The 26,899-nt window shown below is 43.4% G+C and overlaps 2 protein-coding genes across 2 annotated transcripts in view; both read left to right on the top strand.

The window, feature by feature from the left end:
- LOC123648253 (UDP-glucuronosyltransferase 3A2-like) overlaps positions 1–7,024 on the top strand; it is a 23,140-nt gene extending 16,116 nt beyond the window's left edge. Inside the window, exons 5-7 of the mRNA XM_045565961.1 lie at positions 231–462; positions 1,903–2,122; positions 3,838–7,024. Of these exons, the coding sequence (XP_045421917.1) occupies positions 231–462; positions 1,903–2,122; positions 3,838–4,114 (729 nt within the window). The 3' untranslated portion in view covers positions 4,115–7,024. The remainder of the gene's footprint in view (positions 1–230; positions 463–1,902; positions 2,123–3,837) is intronic.
- LOC123648254 (UDP-glucuronosyltransferase 3A2-like) lies at positions 4,072–26,899 on the top strand. Its single transcript, XM_045565962.1, has 7 exons — positions 4,072–4,139; positions 11,181–11,282; positions 17,903–18,017; positions 20,091–20,622; positions 22,792–23,023; positions 24,503–24,722; positions 26,508–26,899. Exons 1-7 carry the CDS (start codon positions 4,136–4,138, stop codon positions 26,782–26,784), a joined length of 1,482 nt encoding a protein of 493 aa, XP_045421918.1. The 5' UTR covers positions 4,072–4,135; the 3' UTR covers positions 26,785–26,899.

The following is a 26,899-nucleotide window of genomic DNA, read 5'->3' as shown; positions in this document are numbered from 1 at the left end:
TTTGAAAGAATTGAGCTGTTCTCACCCACACAATGGACAGGGGTGGACAGTGCAGAGATGCTGAGCTGTCCCAAGGGCCATGATAACTGTTACAGAAGGGTGACGTCAAGGCACTGATAAGAGGCACTGATGACAGGGTTTGTTAGCCAATAGTGTGACTTGCATTCTGCTTCCCCTGAGTCTTTCATAAGCAATTGTGTTGTGTCCTTTGCTTGGTTATCTCTCTCCAGGACTTGGAGAACTTCATTGGGAGGTTTGGAGATTCTGGTTTTGTCCTTGTTTCTATGGGCTCCGTGGTGGACATCACTAGCTACCAAGAAGTCCTTAAGGAGATGAACAGTGCCTTTGGCCACCTCCGCCAAGGGGTGATATGGAAGTGTAAGCATTCCCACTGGCCCAAAGATGTCAAGGTGGCTGCAAATGTGAAACTGATGGACTGGATTCCTCAGAGTGACCTCCTGGGTAAGGGCTGCCCAGACCTGCTCCTCTTGTTCCATTGTCCTATCTTTGGGGCTCTTCAGGGCTCTGACCTCTAGCTGGGCATTTGTCCCAGCCAGAGAAGGAGCTGCCCTTGGGTAAAGGTAAGACTCCAAAGGGCAGGAAGGAGCCGCCAGCTGGAGGTCTTGAGGAATCAGGCTATTTTTCCCATGGGATGAGAGGCCAAAATGGCCAGCTTTCCTCTTTCTTTTCTATCCCAGGCCTGACATATGCAGCCAGTAGTTATATTCCTGTCATGTCCTGTCAACCCTACTGCATTTAGTCTTGGACCAGGTCACTCAAAATGCAAGACAACCTGTGAACTCTGACAATATACACCAGGGGGGATGCTGCCGCTCTGTTTAGTGGCTTTGTGAGCAGCAATTCAGCCACATGTCATTACATAAACACATCCACACAGAGACATATCCTCTCAATGTAAAAAGCAACTCAACCTTCACAGCATTGATGCCAGCTATGACTTTAGGACGTGCCAACACACCTTTGTGTGAAGAGTAGCAACCTTACAGCTGGTGATTTGGTCCACCAAGTTGTCTGGTCCAGAGAGTTCTTCATCCCAGCAGGTTTTCTGAGTTCCCAGTACTGCTTGTTAAAGACACCTCCATGCACAGCACTCAGTAGAGTAAATGCTCATAACCAAGATATGGCACCAAATACCTGAAACATTTAAGAAACACATTCCTGGCCCCACATCTGCAAATTTATTTCTTTAATTCTGAAGTGGAGCCCAGGATTCTCATTTCCAAGAGGAGGCAAGGAGATTCTGATATGTTTTGCAGTTGAGTGACACAGGGTCAGATGGACTCTTCATGATAGCAATCATTCTTGTTAGCTCTAAGCACTTTGGGAGGGAGGGACAGGAATTGGAGATACCAAGGTGTAGGGTCAAGTCTCTGCTTTGAAGTGGTTTGTCGCATAATGGAATGTACCATAACAGTGCAGCGAACCATGAATTGTGATGGCAAAGAATGAATCGGAAGTTAAAGAAAAGGAAATTAGTTGTCAGTGGAGAGCTCAGGACAGACAGACTGAGTAGGTAGACATAGAGGGAGACACACATGAGAGAGAATAGAGATGAGAGAATCAAAGGGAGGCACAGGGAGGACAGGGAGAAGGAAGGATGGGTGGATGGATAGCAATATGTGCCTTGCATAGCCCTCTTCTCTGTAGAACTCCCTGGGGTCTCAGTCTTACCTGGGCTTGGAAAACGCTCTATACATGGCATGGCTTGGAATCCAGCACCTTGGAACTGCTTTCTTGGATGTGCCTCAAGCGACATCATTCTAAACAATCGCTCTAACACACCTCTATGTCCCCTTGGCATTTTCTCATGTCCTCCCTGCTCTACCTGGTGTTCTGAAACTTTTCATCCTGAATGTTCCACCCTTTTCTTCTTTGCAACAGCTCACCCCAGCATCCGTCTGTTTGTCACCCATGGTGGGCAGAACAGCATCATGGAGGCCATCCAGCATGGGGTGCCCATGGTGGGCATCCCTGTTTTTGGAGACCAGCCAGAAAACATGGTCCGAGTAGAAGCCAAAAAGTTTGGTGTCTCTATTAATTTAAAGGAGATAAAGGCAGAGACATTGGCTCTGAAGATGGAACAAGTCATAGAAGACAAGAGGTATGCCGCTGTCAGGGGTGTGCTCCCTTTGGGTGAGTGAAGGCATAAACACTAAGGGCATAGTGTGGGCCTGTTTTCAGTGCAGACTGTATTTTCCTGGACATGGGATAATATGTGTGTGATGGTAAGAGCTGACCTGTGTCCTCTGAATGTAAGACTAGAGCAATTTAAGTTATATGCCTAGAATAATTTTCTACCTTTTGTGTTTGGGCACCCAAACTACGTACACAGGGCCTTGAGAGTTCTTATGTTTGCAGTTCCTCTAGTGGAATTCAGCTGAGGCAGGATGTTGCCTTTCTGTTCTCCAGATGCTCCACAGACTTCCTCCTCTTGGGATTTTGTTCATGCTGCTAACACTCTCTTCTCAGAGAGGCTCCTTCATAACATTCAGTCTCATTTCAAACATGTTTGTTCATATATTTCATCCCAGACCATCCTGGTTGGGCTCTTCTCCCTCCCACCGAACTATGTCATTTCCTCCTTAAGACATCCTGGGGGCTGCAGTTACCTGACTTGTTTATGTTTTACTTATTATCCATCCCCCCACACTAGAGGGAAGAGAATATCAATCCCCATGATTGTAACAGTGTGTTCTCTTGTTTTCCAGTATGTTCCCAGTGCCTAGCACAGGCCCTGCCACAAAATAATGAGTTTTGAGCTAATGAGTTTTGGTCAAGTGAGGTATAGAAAGGTCCCAGTGACCTCCAGGTAACTAACAGCCCATCCAGCACAGTGACCTCTTGTGAAGATAGAAATGTACATTTTCTTTTTTATATTACTCAGAAGGAGTAAATAAGTAATTAAAGTTTCAAGGGAATGATCCTCTTGGCTTAACTTATGGCCTTGAATATAGGAGACACTCAAGCACTTCCAGCTGAATCACTGCTAAGCAACCACATAGCTCACGGTTCTTAGCCCTAGAACAGTTAAGTTGCAGGTGTCAGATAACTGCAGAAGAATTGTATATATTTGCAATGTCATGTGTTGTGGATGTTCATTTCCTGAAGAACAGGTTTGTAGCTTTTGTTGGTTGCGTTTTTAAAGAACTAGACCCTAACTGGCCATGGATTTACTGTCCTCTGGGAAGGAGTCAGAGGAGTCAGATTTCCCCCCAGACATGGTCCCCAGGGCTGGATCCATAATTTGTGGGGCCTGGTATAAAATGGAAATGTAGGGTTTCTTGTTGTAAATTTTAAGAATTTCAAGATGGTGACAGCACATAATTCAATCAAGCACTGGATAGTACTAAGCTTGTGGTGCAAATATGCAGACAGCAGTCCAGGAATTCAGCGCTGGCCAACATGACCCTTTATTGGTGAAGGAATGTGTAGTCATTGTCCTGGGCCTGGCACTCCCCAGAGTGGCAGTTTTCATGCAGTTTAGACACTGGCACACAGTAGGTGCTCCCTGATACATATAATAGTAATTACATCATATAATTTTCCTGTGGTATATCATAAGCCTCCTTGTAGTAGGGACTATTCCTTACAGATTGAGTCACTTTTATATAGTTTGGCACTTTCAGAATTAAGCATGGATTTTTTGCATGTATGTGTCATTATTAAACTTTTCAAAGAGACCCAGAGAGATTATTGCAGAGTCAGGCCAACAAATTTTCCTTAATCACAGTCTTTAGTGCATCAGATAGAAAAGGATCACAAGTTTAAATCCTGTGAGGTCACATCAGTCACGGTACCCCCCATCTCTGCCAACAGGTACAAGTCTGCAGCAGTGGCCGCCAGTGTCATCAGACGCTCCCACCCCCTGACCCCTGCCCAGAGGCTGGTGGGCTGGATCGACCACATCCTGCAGACAGGGGGCGCCGCACACCTCAAGCCCTATGCCTTCCAGCAGCCCTGGCATGAGCAGTACCTGCTGGATGTCTTCCTGTTTCTGCTGGGACTCACTCTGGGCACCGTGTGGCTTTGTGTGAAGCTGCTGGGTGTGGTGTCCAGGTGGCTGCGTGGGGCCAGGAAGCTGAAGGAGACATGAGGCCGAGTGCAGCCCTGGGAGATGGGTGTGTTTGGTGGCAGCATCCCCATCTCTTGGGGGCTTCCCCCAGTTCTGGCAACCCTGTTCTCCACATCACATCCACTTGCTATTTTGCTGCAAATTCCTCCTCATGAGCTTTGTCCTGTTAGCAGAATCTTTTCCAAGCACTTATGGTCTGTATTCACCAGTCAGCAAGGGCTGTGCTGTGATTCTATCTCTGAGTGACTTGAACCATTGACCCTCATATTTTCAGCCTTCAGGCCCACTTTCCTTCTCATACCACTTTGTGCATCATTAAGCCTGACCATCTCAGCCTCCATGTCTAGATCTCAGCCTCTTGCCCCACTCCTGCCCCCAGAACTTGTCAGGGAATATCTGTCCAAATTTTCCCTTGTCTTTGCTGCTCCTGCACACTCAGTGCTCAGGAAGCCCTGCATGCAGGGTCGGGCACACCCTTGGAGAGCTTCACATTTGCAACCTGCCTCTGGTGCCCACAGATAGCTCCTTGTTGGCTGATCAGGCAGGGAGCTGTGGGTTTCCAGATTTCCAGGAAAGGAAAAATTTTCACAAAATGTTTCCCCTGCAACCTACACTGCCCCACTGGCCAAGAGATTTCTGTCCTAATTGCCCAGACTTCTGTCATCTGGCTCTCAAGGCTGTAGGGAAGCTGGAAAGTGTCTGCATTGGCAGGTGACAAGGACAAAGGGATCTGGGAGTGGCTGTGGGGTAATCTAACCTGTAGTGTCTGAAGAACATGGAAAATGGCCAAACAATGCTCCAGAATGAACAATCTTCTGATGTTTTTGTCTTGGCCTATGTTTATACACCAAAGCAGCAAGCAATCGCGGACATGAGGGGAATGCAAACTTCTGTTTCTTGGTTACAGTCTCTGGCTGGGCCTGAGGAAGCACAAGGCACTGAGTTGGGCTCAAAGACTTTCTGGGTGTGATGGGGACCCGTAGATAGGCAGAGGGACCAGGTGATTTCAGTGATGGAGCCCCAGCCCTTGATTCCTGTGTAGATCAGAAGAGGGAAGGAATCATGGAACCAAGGCTGTGGAACCAAGGCTAGCACAGAAAGGGCTGAATGTTATCACCAACCAGTGGGAACTAAGCCTTAGGTGGTATAAAAATGATGAAAGCCTCGCTATTTATGGTTATATAGAAATGTGATTTCCAAATTAATTCTCTTTGGAGTCAGTGTGGCTCTGCGGTCCTCTGTACAAAACATTTTGTTTTAATGAGTGGGAGATATGTATCCATGTCAAAATGTCTTATTATGTACAGAAGAATGGGGACTTCAGACTTACTGATAGGGGCTAGAATTCACCTGAGCAACCATGCATGGTGTGTTTTAACCAAGCCTACCCCTGTGTTTGCTAACTCTCCTCCCTTTTGGCTGGCATTCAGGTTTGGAAAGTGCTGAGGTAGGTGTCAGGACGGAGGAAATGGAGCATGTCAGAGGGACTTTCTCCTTCTGGGGCTGCCACAATCTGCATGTAGTTAGATGCTGTATGCATTATAAAGATCAACAAGAAGAGAAAATTAAAATTAAACTCATATAACTGATAGCTTCCCAGAAATAAAAAAATAAATACCCGATTGTAAGAGAACTATCTCCTGAACTCCTATTAGAAGGCTTTGTGGAGAGCTAGTGAGTCCAGAGAAATCAGGTTGTGAAGCAGGTTCCCTGTGCGCTGGTTGCCAGTTTGTCTGAGTCCAGTGAGACAGACGCCCCACACAGAAGTTAGATGAAGTGTGTTTAGTGGCCTGAAATATCCAGGTTTCCAAAGGAATCCTAAAGTAGAGGAACAGAAACATAGAATAAGTGGGAGAAATGGAAACATGATAGATTTAAATATATACAATGTATGTATTTAATACATACAGTGTACAAACAGTGTACATATGTACATTAAATACTTATGTATATGTATTTACTACATACCTTAAATACTTATGTATATGTATTTAATACATACATTAAACACATATATATTTAATATGTATATTGTATGTATATGTATGTGTTCAAATAAAAGTTTGACAGACTTGATTAAAAATATGAAACTAATTGCTGTGTCAAAAGACACATCTAAAATATTAGGATACAGGAGAGTTGCATACAAAAGGATAGGAGAAGATATGTCATGCAATACTAATGAAAAATAAAAACTAAGCAGTAATAATATCATACAAAATAAACTTTGGGTGAAAAGCTTTATTAGAGATAAAAATGATGTTTCATAATGAAAATTAACTGTTTCACTGGGAAGATAAGGTACCTGAAACTATATTTGTAAATGTGTATGCATCTAACAATGTGGTCTTTAAGACTGTACACAAAACTTGCCATAAGGAGGAAAAATGAAATCATAGTGGGAAAGTTGTAAAAACATTTTAATGAAAAATTTCAAACATTTATAAAAGTAGAACTGCCTCATGCCCAACGCTTAGCTTGCTGCCAAGTTCTCTTTTCTTTATATTTACACCCAATTCTGAGCTTGCTTCCCCCCACCAAATTATTTTGAGAAAATCCCAGACATCGTAAATGTTCATCTGTAAATGTTTTAGAATGCACCTTAAGAGAGAAGGAATTTCTTCTTGTGTAATCACACTGGCATATAACTCTTCTACAAAGCAATAGTAACTACTGAGTGTTATGAAATTTTATGTTCAAACATCTCTGATGCTCCTATAATATTTTAGAGTGTCTTTGCGTCATACTATCTAAAGTGTTGGCACTTCTGGTACCTGGCCCTTCCTATCTCTTTCCTTGTTTGATTTTGTAGCTTTTTCCATTAACATATTATCTGTGATGTGTTTAAAATCTGTCTGCCCAGTAGAACAATGCCTGGCATGACTCCCTAGCAATATAATTCTTGAATAAATGAAAACCTTGTTGCTTGATAACAAATCCCTTATTTTGCAAAAGCATTATGAAAAGTGCAAGAATAGTAGATGGTCTGGAGCCTTGTGATGCCTGGTAAACCTTTCCCCTCCTGTCTCTCTCTCCCCACCATCCTCCCTTTCCACCATGGGTGTGGTTATGCTAGGGATGCACAAAGGAATAAGAATGTAATGCTTTACATTTAAATTTAAATATGAGCAAATTAATTTGGCAATCTGAAAATAGTAATAGTTCAGAATTCAATGGCCCACTCACCCTGTAGACACGATCCACTGAAGCATTTCTCTGCCTGTTTAGAGTTGCCCTGAAAGCCTTTCCTAAGGCCAGTGTTGGTTTGAGGATAGGGAGTAACAATGTGACTCCTGGGCATAATGATCCCTGCCCTCCCCAGGCCAACAGTACAAGGGTGTGCCATGACAAACTGTCCTCAGCTTGTGCTCCAGGAATTTATGGAAAGATTCCATCCTATTTTATGATGCTCATTCAGAATTATAGTCTTGCCTTTAGAATTTCAATCTTCCAGGTAAAGACTTCAATTTCCAGAGTCCAGTAGTTCCCCTTCATGAATGTCACTTTCTAAAGATGCCCTAAGAGAGAGAGAATCCAGGGGTGGCAGAGTGATCTCCTTGGGCATCCCATTCTAGGGAAGTCTTGAACTTGAGACAGCCTCTAAAAGTTTTAAGCAGGTCCCTGGGGAAATGGGGCATCAGGTTGGTAGTATGAGGTAATTATGAGGCAGCTGGCAGAGAGGCAGAGCACCAGGAGTTCAGGACAGCATATGTAAAGCACATGTATAGTCTTGGCTTTAGAAGTTCAGTCCTCCAGGGAAAGACCTGGGTTTCCAGAGTCAGAACACTAGTCCCTCTTGATGAATCTTACCTTCTAAAGTTGTCTTCAGAGAGACACTTCAAGGGTGGTAGAGTGATTTGCTTTCGGGATTCAATTCCACAGATGTGTTGAACTTGGGACACAAACTTGAGATTTTAAGCAGGTACTTGAAGAAACGGGGTGTGAGGATGGCAGTACGAAGTAATGGAATAGCCAGTTAGAAAGGAGGTAGAGCACCAGGCGGGTCACTTCAGAGTGGAGTTGTCATCAGTGTCCCTACCATTCCTAGCTCACAGTATATTCTGGGCAGGGAGGGCTGTGATTACATGGACAGAGTAGGGTTAAGGATTAGCTTATCAACCCCTCCTACTGACAGCTGCTGGTTTGGGAAGCAGATTGTCCAATGGAGCAGCACGCAGGGAGGAGGAGCAGAACTGCAAAAGGAGATGACAGAAGACTGGCGGTCTCCTACCTCTTCCCAAGCTCACAGTGAGTGCCTTTGGTGCACTGAGGCACACAGGGTCCCTTAGCCGGGCCCAGGGTGTGCAGTCCAGGCTGGGCTCCGTGGCTTCTGCAACAGAGAGCATGGCTGGGCAGTGGGTGCTGCTTCTAGTGGGCTTCTTTCTCCCTGGGATCCTGCTCTCAGAGGCTGCCAAAATCCTGACAGTATCTACAATGGGTGAGTGCTTGGCTGGAAAATCCGGAGAGGCATGGCATGTGGCACAGTTATCCTTGCGTCCAGGGCTCAGACTAAGAGAGCTTGATCAGAGGGTCATCCATATAGTTTTCCAGCGTGCACTTGTGTAGCAGGCTGTAGGAGAGAGAAGATGACATGATTGTGGGGCAGAGAGGGGCCTCTACAGCTGAGGTGGACAAGATAGTTTTGCAGAAAAATCACAAAATCCTTGCCTCTCTCTTCCTAGTCAGGATGTGCTCCCCATTGTGCAGGGCTAGTGCCAGAGGTTTGAGATCCATCCCAGAGCATGGGCCCCTGGGCTGCCTTCTGCAGGGCTCAATGGGACTTTCAGAGGCTCACCCTAAACTCCAGGGGACATGGGTGCACAGTAGCTTTCAGCAGAAACTATGTTAAGCATTTTCAGGCTCTTGGAGACCAGCGAAGGAGCTCTGGGGCAGCACTGCACATTTTCTAATCTTCACCTGGCGTAAAGATGAAGCAGGGAAAGTATTTCGTGACAGGAAGGACAGTGTAGTGTTTCCATCCAGCGAAAACCAGCAGAACTGCCCAGGGCTGTGGGAGGATCCACGTCGTTTGGATGTTTTGGAGCCTCTTTCCTTTCACTTGTGCTGCTGAAAGTTTTTGAAGGACTCATGGGACAGTGAGTTCTGCATTTTACAACCTCAGTTTTATTTCCTTTACTTTTGTTTCAAAGGGAATAGAAGATTAAAAGAAACACGTATGTGGATAAATGGGTCATCCCAGGATGGACTTACTCAAGACTTCATTTCAAAAGGGGATCATAGATCTGGAAGGAACCATCATTACCTCATAGAGTTTGGCCCCTACTTTGATTTCCTGAGAGGGTACCTGAGGGTCAGGGGAGTGGGTTGCCTTTTGCAGGAGCTCACCCACCCTCCCTGATGGCATGTGAGGAATTGACTCAGGGTTTCTTTCCCCAAGACCATCCTCACCACAGCTTCTACTCAGAAGCCCTTTTCAGTGGTGATTTTCAAGTATCACTGTTTAAGAGACTGTGTAAGTCCTTTTGAAACCTATTTTTTTCTTTCTGATTCCTAGTAGCAATGAAGCAAAAGAGCTTCCTTACTTCTTGAGTGCAAACTGTTCCCCTTACTCAGACTCCAAAGGGAGTTGGTGTAGTTCCCTAGGTGCTATAATCCCAGCCTTTGCCCCATAATGCCACCTGGCTTCCCAAGACCCACCATGCATGCTGTTTCTGTAGGGATATCTCCTTCCCAGCTCCCTGTCCTGACATGGAGCTACGATGTGAGCAAGAAGCATAGGGGATTTGGACTTCACGTATTCCTTGTTGCTTCAGAATACACCAGTCTGTATATGGAAAGCTGAGTCATGCCCAGAGCTGCACACTGTTTTTCTAGCTTTCCTCCCCTTTCAACCGCATCCCCAATTTCTTGGCATCATTCATTAACTTCTGTTTTGAGCTGCCTTTCTTTGCTGTTGAGAACTTAGATTCAAGCAAAGGCTCTGTGCTGGAACATAGTCTAAGAGAAGACATTGAAGTCACAGAAGTTGTATCTCTTTTGAAGGATCAAGTTTCTCTTTCCCTAGGATGGTGAGGTTTTCCTAGAATCAGTGATTACTTAGTCTCTTGTGCAACTAGGATCCAGCATGCCCATTTCATGTGCTCTACAGTTATCCTTAAATTTCTAAACTGTAAGTTGAGTATAGTTTAGGTCCAAATTGAATAATTTCCTTCTAAATACATTTGAATCTCAATAATTTTGGCTCTAACTGGTGGCTTCAAATCCTTCATTTTTTTTTTTAATTTTTATTTTTTGAGGCAAAGTCTTTCTCTGTTGCCTGGGCTAAAGTGCTGTGGCATCAGCCTAGCTCACAGAAACCTCAAACTCCTGGGCTCAAGCCATCCTCCTGCCTCAGCCTCCCAAGTAGCTGAGACTATAGGTGTACACCACCATACCCAGCTAATTTTTTCTATTTTAGTTGTCCAGCTAGTTTCTTTCTATTTTTTGTAGAGACAGGGTCTTGCTCTTGCTGAGGCTGGTCTCGAACTCCTGACCTCAAGTGATCCTCCCACCTCTGCCTCCCTGAGTGCTAGGATTACAGGCATGAGCCACCATGCCAGGCTTCAAATCCTTCATCTTTTAACTCCGGTATTTCAATGTTCTACAGTAGCATACATTTTGAAAAAGAAGTATCTCAGGGAAAAGCTCTGATTGACTGTCTGTTAGGGACTTTTCACATTGATATGCATAACGCCATGCCTATAATTCTATCAGTGTAGCTATTAATGTTTCTTTTGGACAGGCTGTCTCCATATGGGCTTGGTTAAAATGCAGCCTACCCTTCAGGATGAGGAACTCTTTAAGGCCTAAGCTCAGAGAAGCTCATCACACTGAAATGGAGACTATGAGTCACAAGTGACAATCTTTGATTGAGGATTGCCACAGGTTAAGGATTTGGATAGCCATGATCTGGGTGCAGGGGTTGGGGTTTGCCCATAGGGAGATGGAGAGACTGAGAAAACGCATCTGCCTCTACTCACTCTCAACTTCCCGTTTCCTTACCCTTCCTCTCCTTGACTTATCATTGTACCTACTTTAGACTCCGTATTCTCATCATTACAGAATTGAAGTTGTGCATTGTTCCTAGGTGGAAGCCATTATCTACTGATGGACCGGGTGTCTCAGATTCTTCAAGATCATAGTCATAATGTCACCATGCTCCACCAGAGAGGAGATTCTTTTATATCAGGTATCTTTTCTCACTAATTCTTGATTTCTACTACTCAAGGCAAAGAGCAAAATGCCTTCTGCATAGAAAGGCTTAGCAAAATGTTTTTTAAAATGCAATTTGATTGAAAGCATGAAAAAGGTGTATGTACATGTGTTTGCATGTAAACTGTTGGAAAGCTTCTTAAGCGCTGTCTACCAGGAATCGAAACTGCATACTCTTATATTTTTCTAACTTGAATTCTACACCATCCTAAGCAACCATCCACAAACTGTTTTAATAAATGCTACTTTATAACATGGCTTAGAAATATACTGAATGAAGTATCTGGCCATATTTAACATTTCTCATATGTAAGGATTACTTTTCTTTTTATATGTCCTAAATTGCTCTTTCCCCTTTTTTTTGATGTCTGAAATTTAAGGAAGGTTTCCTAGGGAGCCCCTTATTTATGCAACTAAAATAGAATCTGTCATTGGGAGGATCTTGTATTCTTGAAAAATAAATGGCTGTCCATGAATATGTGCATAGTGATGTCAGAAATTCTTAAGTGAGTTGTCAAATCTAAAGAATTTTAGCTAAGATGAAGCTCATAAATCTTGTCACCTCTTCTCTATTGACTGGCAGGGAAACAAGCCCAGAGAACTTAGATTTGTTCAAGGTCACGTGACAGGTTAATAACACAGTTGGGTGGGTTTAGGGCTTGAGACTCTGTATTGCTCAGTATAGAAATGTTGCTCAGGCCTTAATTTAAAAAAAATCCAAAAGCAAGCAATTTTGAGAAATAAAATTCTGAGATATTATTAAAATAAAACTGTGAGGGTCACCTCAGGCTTTGTTAGTGTTCAGACTTTCAAAACAAATCTTTTCCTTAACATTTTTTTCATTTAATTTTCATATTTTTGTTGTAGTAAAATGTACATAACATATAACCTACCGTTTTAACCATTTTTAAGCATACATTTTAGTAACTTTAAGGACATTCACATTGTTGTACAACACTCACCACCATCCATCTCCAGAACTTTTTCATCATCATAAACCGGAACTTTACACACTAAACAGTAACTCCCCATTACCTACTGCCCCAGCCCCTGGGGACCATTGTTCTGCTTTATTTCTCTATTATTTGACTCTTCAGCATACTGTGTATAAGTGGGATGCTGCAATATTTGTCCTCTTGTGTCTGCCTTGCTTCACTCAGCATATTGTCTTCAAGGTTCATTCACGTTGTAGCATGTGTCAGAATTTCTTTCCTTTCTAAGGCTGAATAAGAAAATATTCCATTGTATGTATATTTAATTGGCCCCCCTATTCAACAAATTTCAATAACTTCTATATGTCTTTTTGTAATCCTCTCTCTTAGCTAACTACATGACCTTTTGAGTTATTTCCCAGAAATGGTGGATGTTCTGCAAGACAAAAGATTTGAGATTCTGAAGCAAGACATCTGTCATAGTAAAAATTCCTCTGTCCCTTGTCTAGACTCTTTGAATCAATAATTGGATCCCTGTGAGACAAGCAACTAGATCTAGACTGAAACCCCCTTGTGGTTTAGACGACGTATATAGCACATTTTGTTTATCCATTCATCCACTGATGGACATTTGGTTTGTTTCCACTTTTTGACTATCATGAATAATGCTGCTATGACCAGTGATACACAAATTTTGTTTGAGCCCCTGCTTAAAGCCATTTTAATCAGCTTCTGTAATAGATATCCCATTCTTCAGTGATCATTAATTATATCTCTGTGTATCTCCCTTGACTGGACAGCTGATTAAATAGTTGTAGCATATTGATTTTTAATATAATTATATCTTAGTTTCAAAACTTGAAATAAGTTAAATAAAAAATTTAAATTAGATTAAAATTTTAGATTAAAAATTAATTGTGGCAGTTCCAATGGACTTGGAGGAATGAATGAAAGCTACAGGCTTGCTGCCCTTTAACAAATATACACACACCAAAATCTATAAACAATTGAAGTAATTCATGGAGTTTCTTCCATTTTATCATAGGTTTAGGAGTCTAGAGTTTCTTTTAGTAGTTCCTCATCAGAGATGTCTCTGAAGCTTTGAAACAGCATTTTCATTGTTCACTTCATCAGCAGAGCTTCAGTAAAGGTCTGCAAATAAAGAAAAGACATGATTGGGTTATTTCTGACAGATGCCCAATTTGGTGTATTGAAGCATTTGAGTGATTTATTAACTCCTTGTATGGGTATGCTTTCTTATGCTGTTTACTTATTTATGACTTTAAAATATAAATAACATTATAGGCACTGAAGAAGCAAAAGTTTCTGAAACTCACATGTATGACTGCTTCAACCAATATTGGGAAGCACAAGTGCGTTATTGGCAGTGGCTCTAAGAATGGGGAGGGGCGTTAACAGAGAAAGCCTGGAGTGCCCTGAACAGACTGTTCGTGGATATGTGCTGAGAACTCTGCTAGTGATGACTCAGGAAGAAAGGAACATGGTACAGAAAATCTGCATTGTCTTAGAGGCTATGTAAATCACCATACGCACACTGTGGTGGAAATATAGATATTGAAGTCTTCTTGCTATGTGTAGTAAAATGTGAGAAGAAAGGGAGAAATTGAGGAAAGAACTATTAGGCAAAACGGAACCAGGACTTCGTGTTTTGGGACATTCTCAGCCAGTTAGGATTATAAAAGATTCTAAAACTAGAGGTGTCAATGTCAGGAAACCTGTGTGTCCTTTTCTCTTGTAGAAAAAGCCAATTGTGTGGCTGGACCACCTTTTGCTAATGTCTCTGAAGGATTAAAAGGTCAGAGTATTGAGTCACACAGAGGCTCATTGAAGAGATTAGTGTGATGCATGTTCACTGTGTACTGGTTACAAACTCATTTGAGTTTGGGAAGACAGAACACACTCTATACAAGGTACAAGAGGTGGATTTCTTCCCTACAAACAGGCAGCAAGGGACAACAGAAGCCCAGGATTCATTGGCAGCTGGTCCCCCGAGGCTCAGAAAGCTGCCTGGGTCAAATGCAGTCAAAAGTGTGCATGCCCCACGTGCACTGCAGATGAAGTCCTGTGAAAAGCAGCCCACCCTGGGTTTTATACTCTGGAGAAACCTGACACACTGGGCTAAAGATGAAAAACAACCTGTTTTAGTGGGGACTGGAAAGAGCATGGGCTATTCAAGCCAGTTCCTTCCTATCTCAAGATGTTGTGTTCCCAGCACATTCTACAGTTATTCTTGAGAACTTTAAGTGAGAAAGGGGAGGCAGGAACAGGGTCAGTCCAAGGCCACTCAGTGACTTATCCTGCAATTAGGTGTATGACTCGTGGATCCCTTCACCCATAGTGGCAGAAGGAAAAATAGAGATGAAATTATCTAGAAAGGATCTGTGTGCCAGCCTCTTATCTAGTGAAATGAAGTCTCATGACATACACAGGAGAATCACAATGTACCTGAGAATTTTATGCCAGGAAAACCACTGCCAATTTGGACTGAAAAGAATAGAGAGAGAGGATGTCTGGGAAGAAAGCTGTTGGACTTCCAAAATCCTACAAGTAGGAGATAGATTGATAAACTACTCAGCTGCAAACACATGCTAGCCTTCAGGGAAAAGGAAGGGTAATTCTGAGGGTAAAGCCGTGAGCTCAGAGGGCAGAGCTTCAACCCCAGAGGGCTGAACTGTAGCCCGGAGGATTATTCTTGGTCATTAAAACCTAATTTTCTTTGCCCAGCTGGTATCAAAATATCTTGGGACTGGTGACTCATTTTTCCCCTTCTATTTTGTCCCTATTTAAATGATAATGTCTATCACTAGTATCCTATGCCTATTCCACTATTGGTTTTGGGGAGCAGATAACTATTTTCCTACTTTCATAGATTCACAGATGGGGAACAATTTTGCTCCTGGATAGAACCCACCCAGACTCTAACCTATACCTTATTTAAATTATTCAGGTGATATGATTTGAGACTTTGAGGTGATGAGACTTAGATGAGATCTTGCACTCTGAATTGATTTAATCACTTGATACTTTGGGGGATGTTGGGATGGGATGAATGCATTGTCAATCCATGTGCAATCTGCATGAATGTTTTGGGGTCCATTAAGCAGACTGTGGTAGGCGCATACTGTCCCTTCAAAGATATCCACATCCTAATCCCTAGAACCTAGAATATGCTATCTTACATGGGAAAGGGAGCTTTGCAGATATGAGTAACATAAGGCCTTTGAGATAGAAAGATTATCCTGAATTATCCCGATGGGTCCAACATAATATCAGAAGTTCTTATAAGGAAAAGAAGAGTTGGCTGGGCATGATGGCTCACACCTGTAATCCCAGGACTTTAGGGAGGTGAGAAGATTGCTTGATGTCAGTAGTTGAAGACTAGCCTGAGCAAGAATGCAAGACCTTGTCTCTACAAAAAAATAGAAAAATTAGCTGGGCATGGCATGCGCCTGTAGTCCCAACTACTCCAGGAAGCTGAGGGAGGAGGATTGCTTGAGCCCAGGAATTTGAGGTTGTAGTGAGCTGTGATGATGTCACTGCACTCTAGCCCCTGGCAACGGAGGGAGACACTGTCTCAAAAAAGGAAAAAAAAAAAAAAAAGGAAGAAGAAGAAGAAGAAGAAGAGAAAAGAAGAGGGTAGGAGAGTCATAAAAGAACTAATGATGAAAGAAAAAAATTAGAGTAATAAAATTGCCCACTGGAATGGGGCCATGAGTCAGCGATGCAGACAGGCTTTAGCAGCTGAAAAAGCAAGAAAATGGATTGCCTCCTAGAGCCTTCAGCCCTCCACATGAGTTTTTCTTCTAATGAGACTCATTTTGGAGACTTTTGGCCTCCAGAACTGTAAGATAATACATTTGTGTTGTGAAGCCACTAAGTTTGTAGTAATTTGTTACAGCAGCAATAGAACCTAATACAGCCATGATAGGTGGTCAAGCAGACTCTGTGAGGCATAAGAGAAGGTTGGAAAAGCCTTTATAGTGAAGGTGTCCTTGGGGGCCCTAAGGGAAGAGCCTGTTTTATTACAATTTGTATAGATCCTAGAGCCTTTTGTTATAGGGGCCCTATTCCTATAGGGGCCCTGTTATATGGGCTGATTATCAAGTAATAAGCATGAATGGGCTTAAGTAAAATTAATAAATGAGGAATTTGTTGTCTTTAGAATGCAAAAAGCCCGAAAAAGTCTTGGGCTTTTAACATTGTGGGTCCAGAGAGGCTCCACAGTTGTTTCTAAGATAGTGCCAGGGATGACAGGCTTCCGACTAATCACATAATTCCTTGGGACTTAACTGAGGTATGAAGACTTCTTCTTTGTCGGGGGGCAATGCCTTATCCTTTTTTGAACTCCTCTGTGAATGTTTTTATATCTTGAATAAGTGTGTCAAATGAATCTCCACAGAGAAGGACATCTTTAATGTAAGGTCATATCTGTATTCCTGGAGAAAGCTTAATGCAGGATCTTGCTGGCATAGACTGGGCAATGGGGCTGTTGAAGTACCCCATGGGCAGCCCGTTACAGGTGTACTGTGCTCCTTCCTAGTGAAGACAAGCTGTGGCTGACAGCCTGCTGAAACAGGCACAGAAGAGATCATAATAGCAAAATTTATGAGTGCAAAGTATTTGTAGTAGCTACTTGAATACAGTCTGTCGATTCTCTTAGATTGGATATGGGGGCTTTTATGTGTGAGACTGTGCCTTAATCTACCCCCAACCCCTATACAAAATTTGATTTGTATGTCATCAGCTAAAAGCACATGTGAATTAAGAGGGTATGAAAGGTTTATTACTTATAGAATGAGGCTTTTTTGGAAGAGCAGGACAAGCTTCTAAGTGAATCTGAAAAATGGCTTTACACAGAAGGGAGGGATGACTGGCTTGAGTTTTCTTTGTGTGAAGGGGTTGGGATGGCATGAGGGTTCCCTGCCATTGGCTTGACTTGCATGGTTTGAAACTCCAACCAGGCTAAAAGAGGGAGCATGTATTGTGTGGGGTTTCTTACCATTTTGCCCAGCTGAGGCACAATAGGGGACAGGAAGATGGGGCTTGAAGCCTGTCCAGGGTCCAAAATCCAAAATGAAGTCAGACTTTTTATTACACATGGGTAATGGGGAAGGAGCCAAGCTGGTAAGCAGTGATGCAGGAGACTGGTATTTTAATTAAGCCTGTTAGTATTTTTCCATTGAATTAAAAATTATCTGTATGTATCACTTTAAATAATAAAAATCAACTTTTTTCTAAAACAGAAATAGCAAAGGCTCTGGAATCAAACAGACCTATACTGTATTTAAACCCAAACTCTGTCACTTTCTTTGTGTGCAGTTTTGACAGATGATCTTAAACTAAATTAGCCTTTGTTTTCTTACCTACAAAATGAGACAAATAGCTGTACCTTTAAAGAAAGCTTTAAATGGGACTTGCCGTAACTTTAAATTGAAAAAACAATCAGCAGTCATTGTAAGGGTCTCAATAAATGTCATCAGTATAAGACTGAATGAATGAGAAAGCAACAAAAGTTAACTGCACTTCAGAAAGCAAACATTCAAATAAATATAAAATCATTGGAATAAACAAATTTTGATATTGTTATGATAATGCTGCCATGTTGTGGGCATAGTTCTTTTTTAACCCATTTCTATTCTCTTAGATTTTAAAGAGGAGGAAAAATCATACCAAGTTATGAGTTGGCTTCTGCCCGAAGATCATCAAAAAGAACTTAATAAGCATTTCAATTTCTTTATAGAAGAAGCTTTCAATGGCAGGTAGTTTTTTATTCTTTGCACCAGTGAGTCACTATTTTAATCATAGAAATGAATGGATGGATACATGGAAATCTGGAATGAAGAAAAGAGAAACGGATGGGTGGATAGATGGATGGATGTATAGAGGAACAGCTAGATGATAGGTGGGTAGATTTGGTACAGTCACTGGAAATTCCTCCTTACTATGTACTGTCCTTATGCTAAGAGCATGAATATATTTCTGCACAAAGTGAAAGGTTGTTCCTTCTGGGACTTCTTTCCTACACTTCACCTATAAACTTTGTCTATAATTTCCCCAACACAGAGACAAGGATATGCCCCTTAACGTCTCATCATCAATGGGGAAACCAGAGTCACTTTTTTTCTCTTCTTTTCCTCCCTTCTTCTCATACATATTTAAAAATAAAGGGAAGACTTATGAATATTGCTTTTTCAGAAGTTGAAGATTTGCCCATGCCAAGGTCTTCTATAAAGCAACCAACCTGGTATAAAATGAGACATGAAACTGACTGCTTTTGCTTCGTCTAGAATGGAAAGGAACAGATAACATTTTAATCTTAGAAATAAAAGAGGAAAGAGAGAAATTCATGCCTATCTTGGTTAATTACAGTGGCCTTACCCCTCTTCTTTCCTTGCAAATTCTAATCAGTAATAAAGGTGATGTTCAAATCTGAATTTTTCCATAAAGCCTTTTTCCTCACTCAGACTGGGAGACCACATTCCCTCCTCCATATGTCTGCTCTAACCCATCCATTGGACACTTAGCCTATATCATCTTTCACAGTGAGTTATAGATTTTAAGTGTATGCCTTGTCTCTTCTCCCTCAGTTTAGTATTTTTAGAAACAGGTATGAGAAATTATGCATTCATTCCATTTTTTTAAATTTACTAGCTTATTTTTAAATATAATTAACAAACTATATTCTAAAAATTTTTATGAATTACTGAGATTATCCAAAATATCTGGCAATCATTCCTTTGTTATGTAACACTTTAAAAATGCACAAACCAGGATAATTTCAGCCAGCACTTTCATTGTTTGACTTGAAGCTGGTCTTAAGGTTAGGCAGGGCTCTGCATATACCTAATAAGTTCTCAGCCTCAGGGCAATCCCTAACTGAAGGACAAGGTGCAGTGATGTACAGGTTACAGGTGTGCCAGGGTATTGGTTCTCTCAGTCCTCAAAGCAGCCAATGGGCCCCTCATATCTAGAGCCTGGCACCTGTGGGCTCTGGCCTGGGCATCCTCGTTGATTTCCTTAGCATGCTGGAAGACAGGATCATATCCTTTGCAGGCAATGAGGTGAAAGCATTGCAAGAAAAAAGGTCCCTCAAAGCATACTAAATAATAGCATACTAAATAATAATATACTAAATAATAGCATACTGAATGTCAGTAAAGCTTTGGTATTTTCTTCTCTGACTACTCCAGCCCACATTGAAGTGGAAAGGCTAATAATGTGTCTCAACATCAGGTTGTCTTTAGTTTTTGTTTTTTTTCCATTGCTTAACTCCTAGGCATAGAAAGGTGAAATTTTCATTTTTGCTAAGATTTTTGGTTCCAATATGATCAGTGTTTCTTGGGTGAGGCAATGTCTCATACACAAACACACAATGATAAAAAGATTAGCATATATCATCAATATTGATAAAGTCTATCAAATTACCTACAAGTCTAGGTGGGCAAACAAGACAATCACTCATAAAAAGTCAGTATATAAAGGAGGGTTAAACAGAGCACGACAGAATTTATCAAGGAGACACAGAACTGTGAGATCTGCTACAGTCAGAGGCGGCTCCCAGAACAGAAGGACCTTGAACTGGCAATGATGGTGGGTGGGATTTGGGTCTGGGTGGAAAGCAGAGGGGAGAAGGGTGCACTCTAGGGAGCAGAAACATTTGAACCACATTGACCATGGCCGAGTGTGTTTGTGGGAAACTGGTTGAATGTGTGGGCTACTGCTAGACATGCTCTTGGTTCTCCCAGATATCGTCTTTGTATCTCAAGATTCTTTTATGTGTTGTGAATTTAACACCTCCCATGAATATTTATCATTTATTATCTTTCTCACAGAGCAATATATGAAAACTTTTTAAAGTTCATGGAACAACTGGGATTTCAGTGCAGTCATTTGCTAAGCAGAAGGGATATCATGGATTCCTTACAAAATGAGAACTTTGACCTGGTGATTGTTGACAGTTTTGACTACTGCCATTTCCTGATTGCTGAGAAGCTTGGCAAGCCATTTGTGTCCGTTCTTACTGCCTCATTTGCCAATGTGGACTTTGGGCTCCCAAGCCCCTTGTCTTATGTTCCAGTATACAGTTCCTTGTTAACTGACCACATGGACTTCTGGGGCCGAGTGAAGAACTTTCTCACTTTCTTTACTTTCTCAAGGAAGCAATGGCAACTTCAGTCTACATTTGACAACACCATCAAGGAGCATTTCCCAGAAGGCTCAAGGCCAGTCTTGTCTGATCTCCTACTGAAAGCAGAGCTGTGGTTTGTTAACTCTGACTTTGCCTTTGATTTTGCCCGGCCCCTACTTCCCAACACTGTTTATGTTGGAGGCTTAATGGCCAAACCCACTAAGCCAGTACCAGAAGTAAGTAAACCCTTAGCACTAATTTGGATTTCATGCCAAGGCCTTTAGCACATGGTTGGTAGCTGCCCTGTGCCAGCGGGATCCTGAGACTGAAGTAGAGCCGGCGAGGGAGGCACCTAGGGCCTGCTGTGTGAGGAGGGTCTCACCTTCAGGGCTGTGCAAGTGCAGTGCTGGGCCCTGCATGGTCCTCAGATTGAGGCCTCCTCCTGTGGGCTCCTCTGGCTGCTCTCTTGCCTCACCCTAGTCCTGGGCTGGGTGTGATAAGCACTTTATGACAGTTACTATTTTCAGTTGCATTTTGCATAGCCATGTGTACAATAAATTTGTAGTTAGTGCCAATTGCATGCAATGATATGCAGAGAAATGAGTTACTTACTGACAGTGGCGTGTTACAGGGAGTAAGTGGGGTGGGACTGTGTAGGACTGACTGACAGCCAGAAAGGCAGGTGTCATCCCAGTGTCCCCTGCCTGTAGAGCCCTGGCTCCAGTCTCCACCTAGACCTTGTGATCTGGTTTGTCTGAGGTGGGCCCAGGCCGCTGTAATTTGTACTTTGGGGATTTGGATAATCAGCTTGGACTTGGAACCACTGGATAATCAGCTTGGACTTGGAACCACTGCTGTAGAATGTTCTAGAAGGGAGGACAGCTAGGATTAGTTAGCTGCCCATTGCCTGTCAGCACTGGGTTGCCACTTTGCAGCAGTTATCATGTACAACATTCTGCTCTTCCAGGTGTGATCCTCTCTAAATTTATAAATAAATAAAGAGGGAGGCACAGGTGACATAGGTGACCTTCCCAGCACCATGCATTTGAGAGGCCCTGAGGGGCTGGACTTGGCCTGGGCCTTGAGGTCACCAAGGTGTCCAGCCCTCCTCCCTGACCTCACACTGAGTGAGCAGGAGAAGCTGGGGGTGATCCATGGAAGAGACGGTCTTCTCGTTGGTGGCAGGAGCTTTAAGGAATGAAGCTGGGAGGGAGGAACCCAGGATGGGGGAGCAGGGTCCACGTGAGGAGGTGGAAGTGGGATGGCCATGTCTCTGTGTCCCCTGGACTGTCTGGCTGGATGGACTATTGCACGAATAAAGCCAAAGGGCACTGAGTGGAGGCTTTAGCTGTCAGGAAGTTGGGGCAGGCCTTGGCCATAGAGTAAAGGGAGGGAATTGTTATGAAGGTAATAATGGCAGTGAAGGTGAGACAGACTTGCTTTTTTAAAAAAAATTTTCTTCTCTTCCTTTTCCAATTTTTATACAACGGTGTTAGGTTGCTTTTGTAGTTATAGAGAGGGTAGCGAGGCTATTTTAAAGTTGTCCTTTGATATGGTAAATCAGATAGTAGTGGGCTGTGTAGAATCCATTAAGGGCCCGACCACCTTATATGGTGAGGAGTTGGGAGCTTAGGGGAGCTGCAGAAGTGCAGAGACAATGAGGGTCGAGGACATATTTGGAAGTAGGAACTGACAAAACTGTGTTAAAGCCACAGTGAAGACATTAGACACCAGCCTTCCTTGAGAACTGCCTGGGAGACATTAAGACATAAGCTGTTCAGGTGTGCTATTGGGGCTGGGCATGGCTGCTTTGTACAAGCCTTCCCATGTGGTTATCATTTGCAGTCCTGTGGGTGAGGCACTGTGGTAGAGGATGAAGTATGTACGAAGATCGGTGGCCGAGAATATCATGGAACGTAGGATCCACACTTTGTGTGGGTTGGGGGAGCCTTACCCCATTGTGCCTCCATTTCTGCTGATGACAGTGATGTTCTCCCAGTTTCTGCATTCCGGCCTCCAGAAGCCCACTCCCCATGCTGGACTCTGACCCACAACTGAGTTCTCCCAGGCCACCACCTCTGGTCTGGCCTTGGACATCTCTCAGATGACTGTGACTCATTGAACACACAATGGATGGAGGAAGAGGAACAGCCCAGAAGCTGGGGTCAGGATTTGAAAGAAGAGAGCTGTTCTCACACACACAGTGGACAAGAGTGGACAGTGCAGGGGTGCTGAGCTGTCCCAGGGGCCATGATAACTGTTTCAGGAGGGTGATATCAAGGCACCTATGAGAGGCACTGATTATAATGAGCCTGTGTCAGTGAATAGTCTGATTTGTGTTCTGCTGCCGCTGAGGCTTTCACAAGCAACTGTGCTGTGTCCTTTGCTTGGTTATCTCTCTCCAGGACTTGGAGAACTTCATTGCGAGGTTTGGGGACTCTGGTTTTGTCCTTGTGACTATGGGATCCATGGTGGACATCACTAGCTTCCAGGAAATCCTTAAGGAGATGAACAGTGCCTTTGGCCACCTCCGCCAAGGGATGATATGGAAGTGTAAGCATTCCCACTGGCCCAAAGATGTCAAGGTGGCTGCAAATGTGAAACTCGTGGACTGGATTCCTCAGAGTGACCTCCTGGGTAAGGGCTGCCCAGACCTGCTCCTCTCGTTCCATTGTCCTGTCTTTGGGGCTCTTCAGGGCTCTGACCTCTAGCTGGGCATTTGTCCCAGCCAGAGAAGGAGCTGCCCATAGGCAAAGGTAAGGATCCAGAGGGCAGGAAGGAGCCGCCAGCTGGAGGTCTTGAGGAATCAGGCTATTTTTCCTGTAGGATGAGAGGCCAAAATGTCCAACATTCCTTCTTTTCTATCCCAGGCCTGATGTGTGTAGCCAGTAGTGATATTCCTGTCACGTCCCCTCAACCCTACTGCATTTAGTCTTGGACCAAGTCACACAAAATGCAACACAACCTGTGAACTCTGAGCATATAAATCGGGGGGGGGGGGGGGCACTGCCACTCTGTTAAGTGGCTTTGTGAGCAGCAGTTCAACCACATGTTGTTACACAAACACACCCACACAGAGGCACATTGTCTGAATCCAGAAAGCATCTGAGCAGCTCAACCTTCACAACAACCTTGATGCCACTGATGATTTTAGGATGTGCTAACATAGCTTTGTGCCAAGCTTAGCAACTTCACAGCTTGTGATTTGTTTTACCAAGTTGTGTCGTCTAGAGAGTTCCTTCACTTCCAGCAGGTTTTCTGTGCTCCCGGCCCTGCTTGTTAGAGACACCCCCCTCCCCAGCACTCAGTAGAGTAAACTCTCATAACCAACATATGGCTCCAAATACCTGAAATATTTAAGAAACGTATTCCTGGCTCCACTTCTGCAAACTTATTTCTTTAACTCTTTAATTTCTTTAATTCTGGAGCCCAGGATTCTCATTTCCATGAACAGGCAAGGAGATTCTGATACGTTTTGCAGTTGAGTGACTCTGGGTGAGATGGACTGCTCATGACAACAATCATTTTAGTTAACTCCAAACACTGTTGGGAGGGAGGGATAGGAACTGGAAATACTGAGGTGTAAGGTGTGGTCTTGGCTTTCAAGGGGATTCTCACATAATGGAGTCTATCATACCAGTCCAGCGACTCATGAATTGTGATGGCAAAGAATGAATCAGGAGTGAAAGAAAAGGAAATTAGTTGTCAGTAAATAACAAAGAGCTCAGGACAGACAAACAGAGGAGGTAGACACAGAGGAAGAAACACACGAGAGAGAATAGAGATGAGAGAAGCAAAGGGAGGCACAGGGAGGACAGGGAGAAGGAAGGATTGATGGATGGAAAGGGGTATGTGCTTTGCTTAGCCCTCTTCTCTGTAGAACTTCCCGAGTTCTCAGTCTTACCCAGGCTTGGAGAAGGCCCTATACACAGCATGGCTTGGAATCCAGCACCTTGGAACTGCTTTCTTGGATGTGCCCCAAGCGACGTCATTCTATACAATGGCTCCAACACACACCTCTATGTCCCCTTGGCATTTTCTAATGTCCTCCCTGCTTTACCTGGTGTTCTGAAACTTTTCATCCTGAATGTTGCACCCTCTTCTGCTTTGCAACAGCTCACTCCAGCATCCGTCTGTTTGTCACTCATGGTGGGCAGAACAGCATCATGGAGGCCATCCAGCATGGGGTGCCCATGGTGGGCATCCCTGTTTTTGGAGACCAGCCAGAAAACATGGTCCGAGTAGAAGCCAGAAAGTTTGGTGTCTCTATTAAGTTAAAGGAGCTGAAAGCAGAGACATTGGCTCTTAAGATGGAACAAGTCATAGAAGACAAGAGGTATGCCGCTGTCGGGGGTGTGCTCCCTTTGGGTAAGTGAAGGCATAAACACTAAGGATGTTGTGTGGGCCTGTTTTTCAATGCAAACTGTATTTTCCTGGGCATGGGATAATATGTGTGTGATGGTAAGAGGTGACCTGTGTCCTCTGAGAGCAAGACTAGAGCAATTTAAGTTATATGGCTAGATTAATTTTTTACTTTTTGTGTTTGGGGCACCCAAACTACATACACAGGGGCTGTGTGAGAGCTCTTATGTTTGCAGTTCTTCTAGTGGAATTCAGCTGAGGCAGAATGTTGCCTTTCTGTTTTCCAAATGCTGCACAGTCTTCCTTCTCTTGGATTTTTGTTTATGCTGCTCTCTGGCACTCCTCTGCTCTTCTCAGAGAGGCTTCTTAATTACATTAGGTCTCATCTCCAACTCATTCGTTCGTAGATTTCATCCCAGAATGTCCTAGGTGGCCTCTTCTCCCACCCACCCCAACTATATTATTTCCTCTGTAACACTTCATAGGGGCTACAGTTACCTCATTTTTTTATGTTTCATTTATTATCTGTCCCCCCGCACTAGAGAGAAGGGAATTGTTGATCTTCATGAATATAGCAGCGTGTTCTCTTGTTTTCCACTATGTTCCCAGTGCCTAGCACAGGGTCTGCCACAAAGTAATGAGTTTTGAGCTAATGTGTTTTGGTCAAGTGAGCTATAGAATGGTCCCAGTGACCTCTAGGTAACTAAATGCTCATCCAACACAATGACATTATTTGAAGAGATAAATACATACTCTCTTTCTTATAACTAAGTAGGACTAAGTATCTAATTAAACTTCAAAGGGCATAATCGTCAAGGCTTAGGAGAGACTGAAGCACTTACAGTTCAATGATTGGTAAGGAACCACATAGCTCATGGTTCTTAGCCCTAGAATAGTTGTTAAGTTGGAGGTGTCAGATAACCCTAGAGTAGCTGCAATATTTGCAGTGTCATGTGTTGTGGATATTCATTTACTAAAGTAGAGGTTTGTAGCTTTCATTGGATTTTTGAAGTCTTAGACCCCAAATGGCCATGATCCACTGGCCTTTGGGAATAAGTCATTCTGGGCTGGGATGGTTCCCAGACACTGTACATCCCCAGGGCCAGCTTGATAGTTTGTGGGACCTGGTGTAAAATGAAAATATAGGGTTTCTTGTTGTAAAGTTTAAGAATTTCAAGACAGTGACAGCAAAGAATTCAATCAAGCATTGGATAGTACTAAGCCTGTGGTGCAAATATGCAGACAGCAGTCTAGGAAGTCAGCCCTGGGCAATATTATCCTTTTATGGTGCAGGAAAGTGCAGTCATTGTCCTGGGCCTGGCAGTCCCCAGAGTGACATTTTTCACCCAGTCTAGACACTGGCACAAGGTAGGTGTTCCATGTGTACGAGGGCTGTCCAGAAAGTATCCAGCCATAATTTTCATAATTCTTCATATTACATGGCTGGATACTTTCTGGACAGCCCTTGTACATATAATAATTACAGCATATAATTTTCCTATAAGCTCCCTTGGAGTAGGGACTAGGCCTTACAGACTGATTCGCCTTTATATAGTTTGACACTTTCAGCATTAAGCATGGATTTTTGCATGTAGGTATCATTTTTGAACTTTTTAAGAGGACCCAGCTAGACCATTGGGAATCAGGCCAACAAATTGACCTTGAAATACAGTCTTTAGTGCATCAAATAGAAAAGGATCACACGTTTAAATCCTGTTAGGTCACATCAGTAACGGCCCCACCCCATCTCTGTCAACAGGTACAAGTCTGCAGCAGTGGCCGCCAGTGTCATCAGACGCTCCCACCCCCTGACCCCTGCCCAGAGGCTGGTGGGCTGGATCGACCACATCCTGCAGACAGGGGGCGCCGCACACCTCAAGCCCTATGCCTTCCAGCAGCCCTGGCATGAGCAGTACCTGCTGGATGTCTTCCTGTTCCTGCTGGGACTCACTCTGGGCACCGTGTGGCTTTGTGTGAAGCTGCTGGGCGTGGTGTCCAGGTGGCTGCGTGGGGCCAGGAAGCTGAAGGAGACATGAAGCCAAGGACAGCACAGAGAGGGCTGCGTGTTGTCACAGACCAGTGGGTACGGAGCCTTAAAGTGGTATAAGAAGGACAAAACCCACCTTCTTTAGTGTTGTGTAGAAATGTGAT

Source organism: Lemur catta, chromosome 12 (genome assembly GCF_020740605.2).
Source record: "Lemur catta isolate mLemCat1 chromosome 12, mLemCat1.pri, whole genome shotgun sequence".
Lineage (NCBI taxonomy): Eukaryota > Metazoa > Chordata > Mammalia > Primates > Lemuridae > Lemur > Lemur catta.
This window is presented reverse-complemented; position numbering and strand designations above follow the sequence as displayed.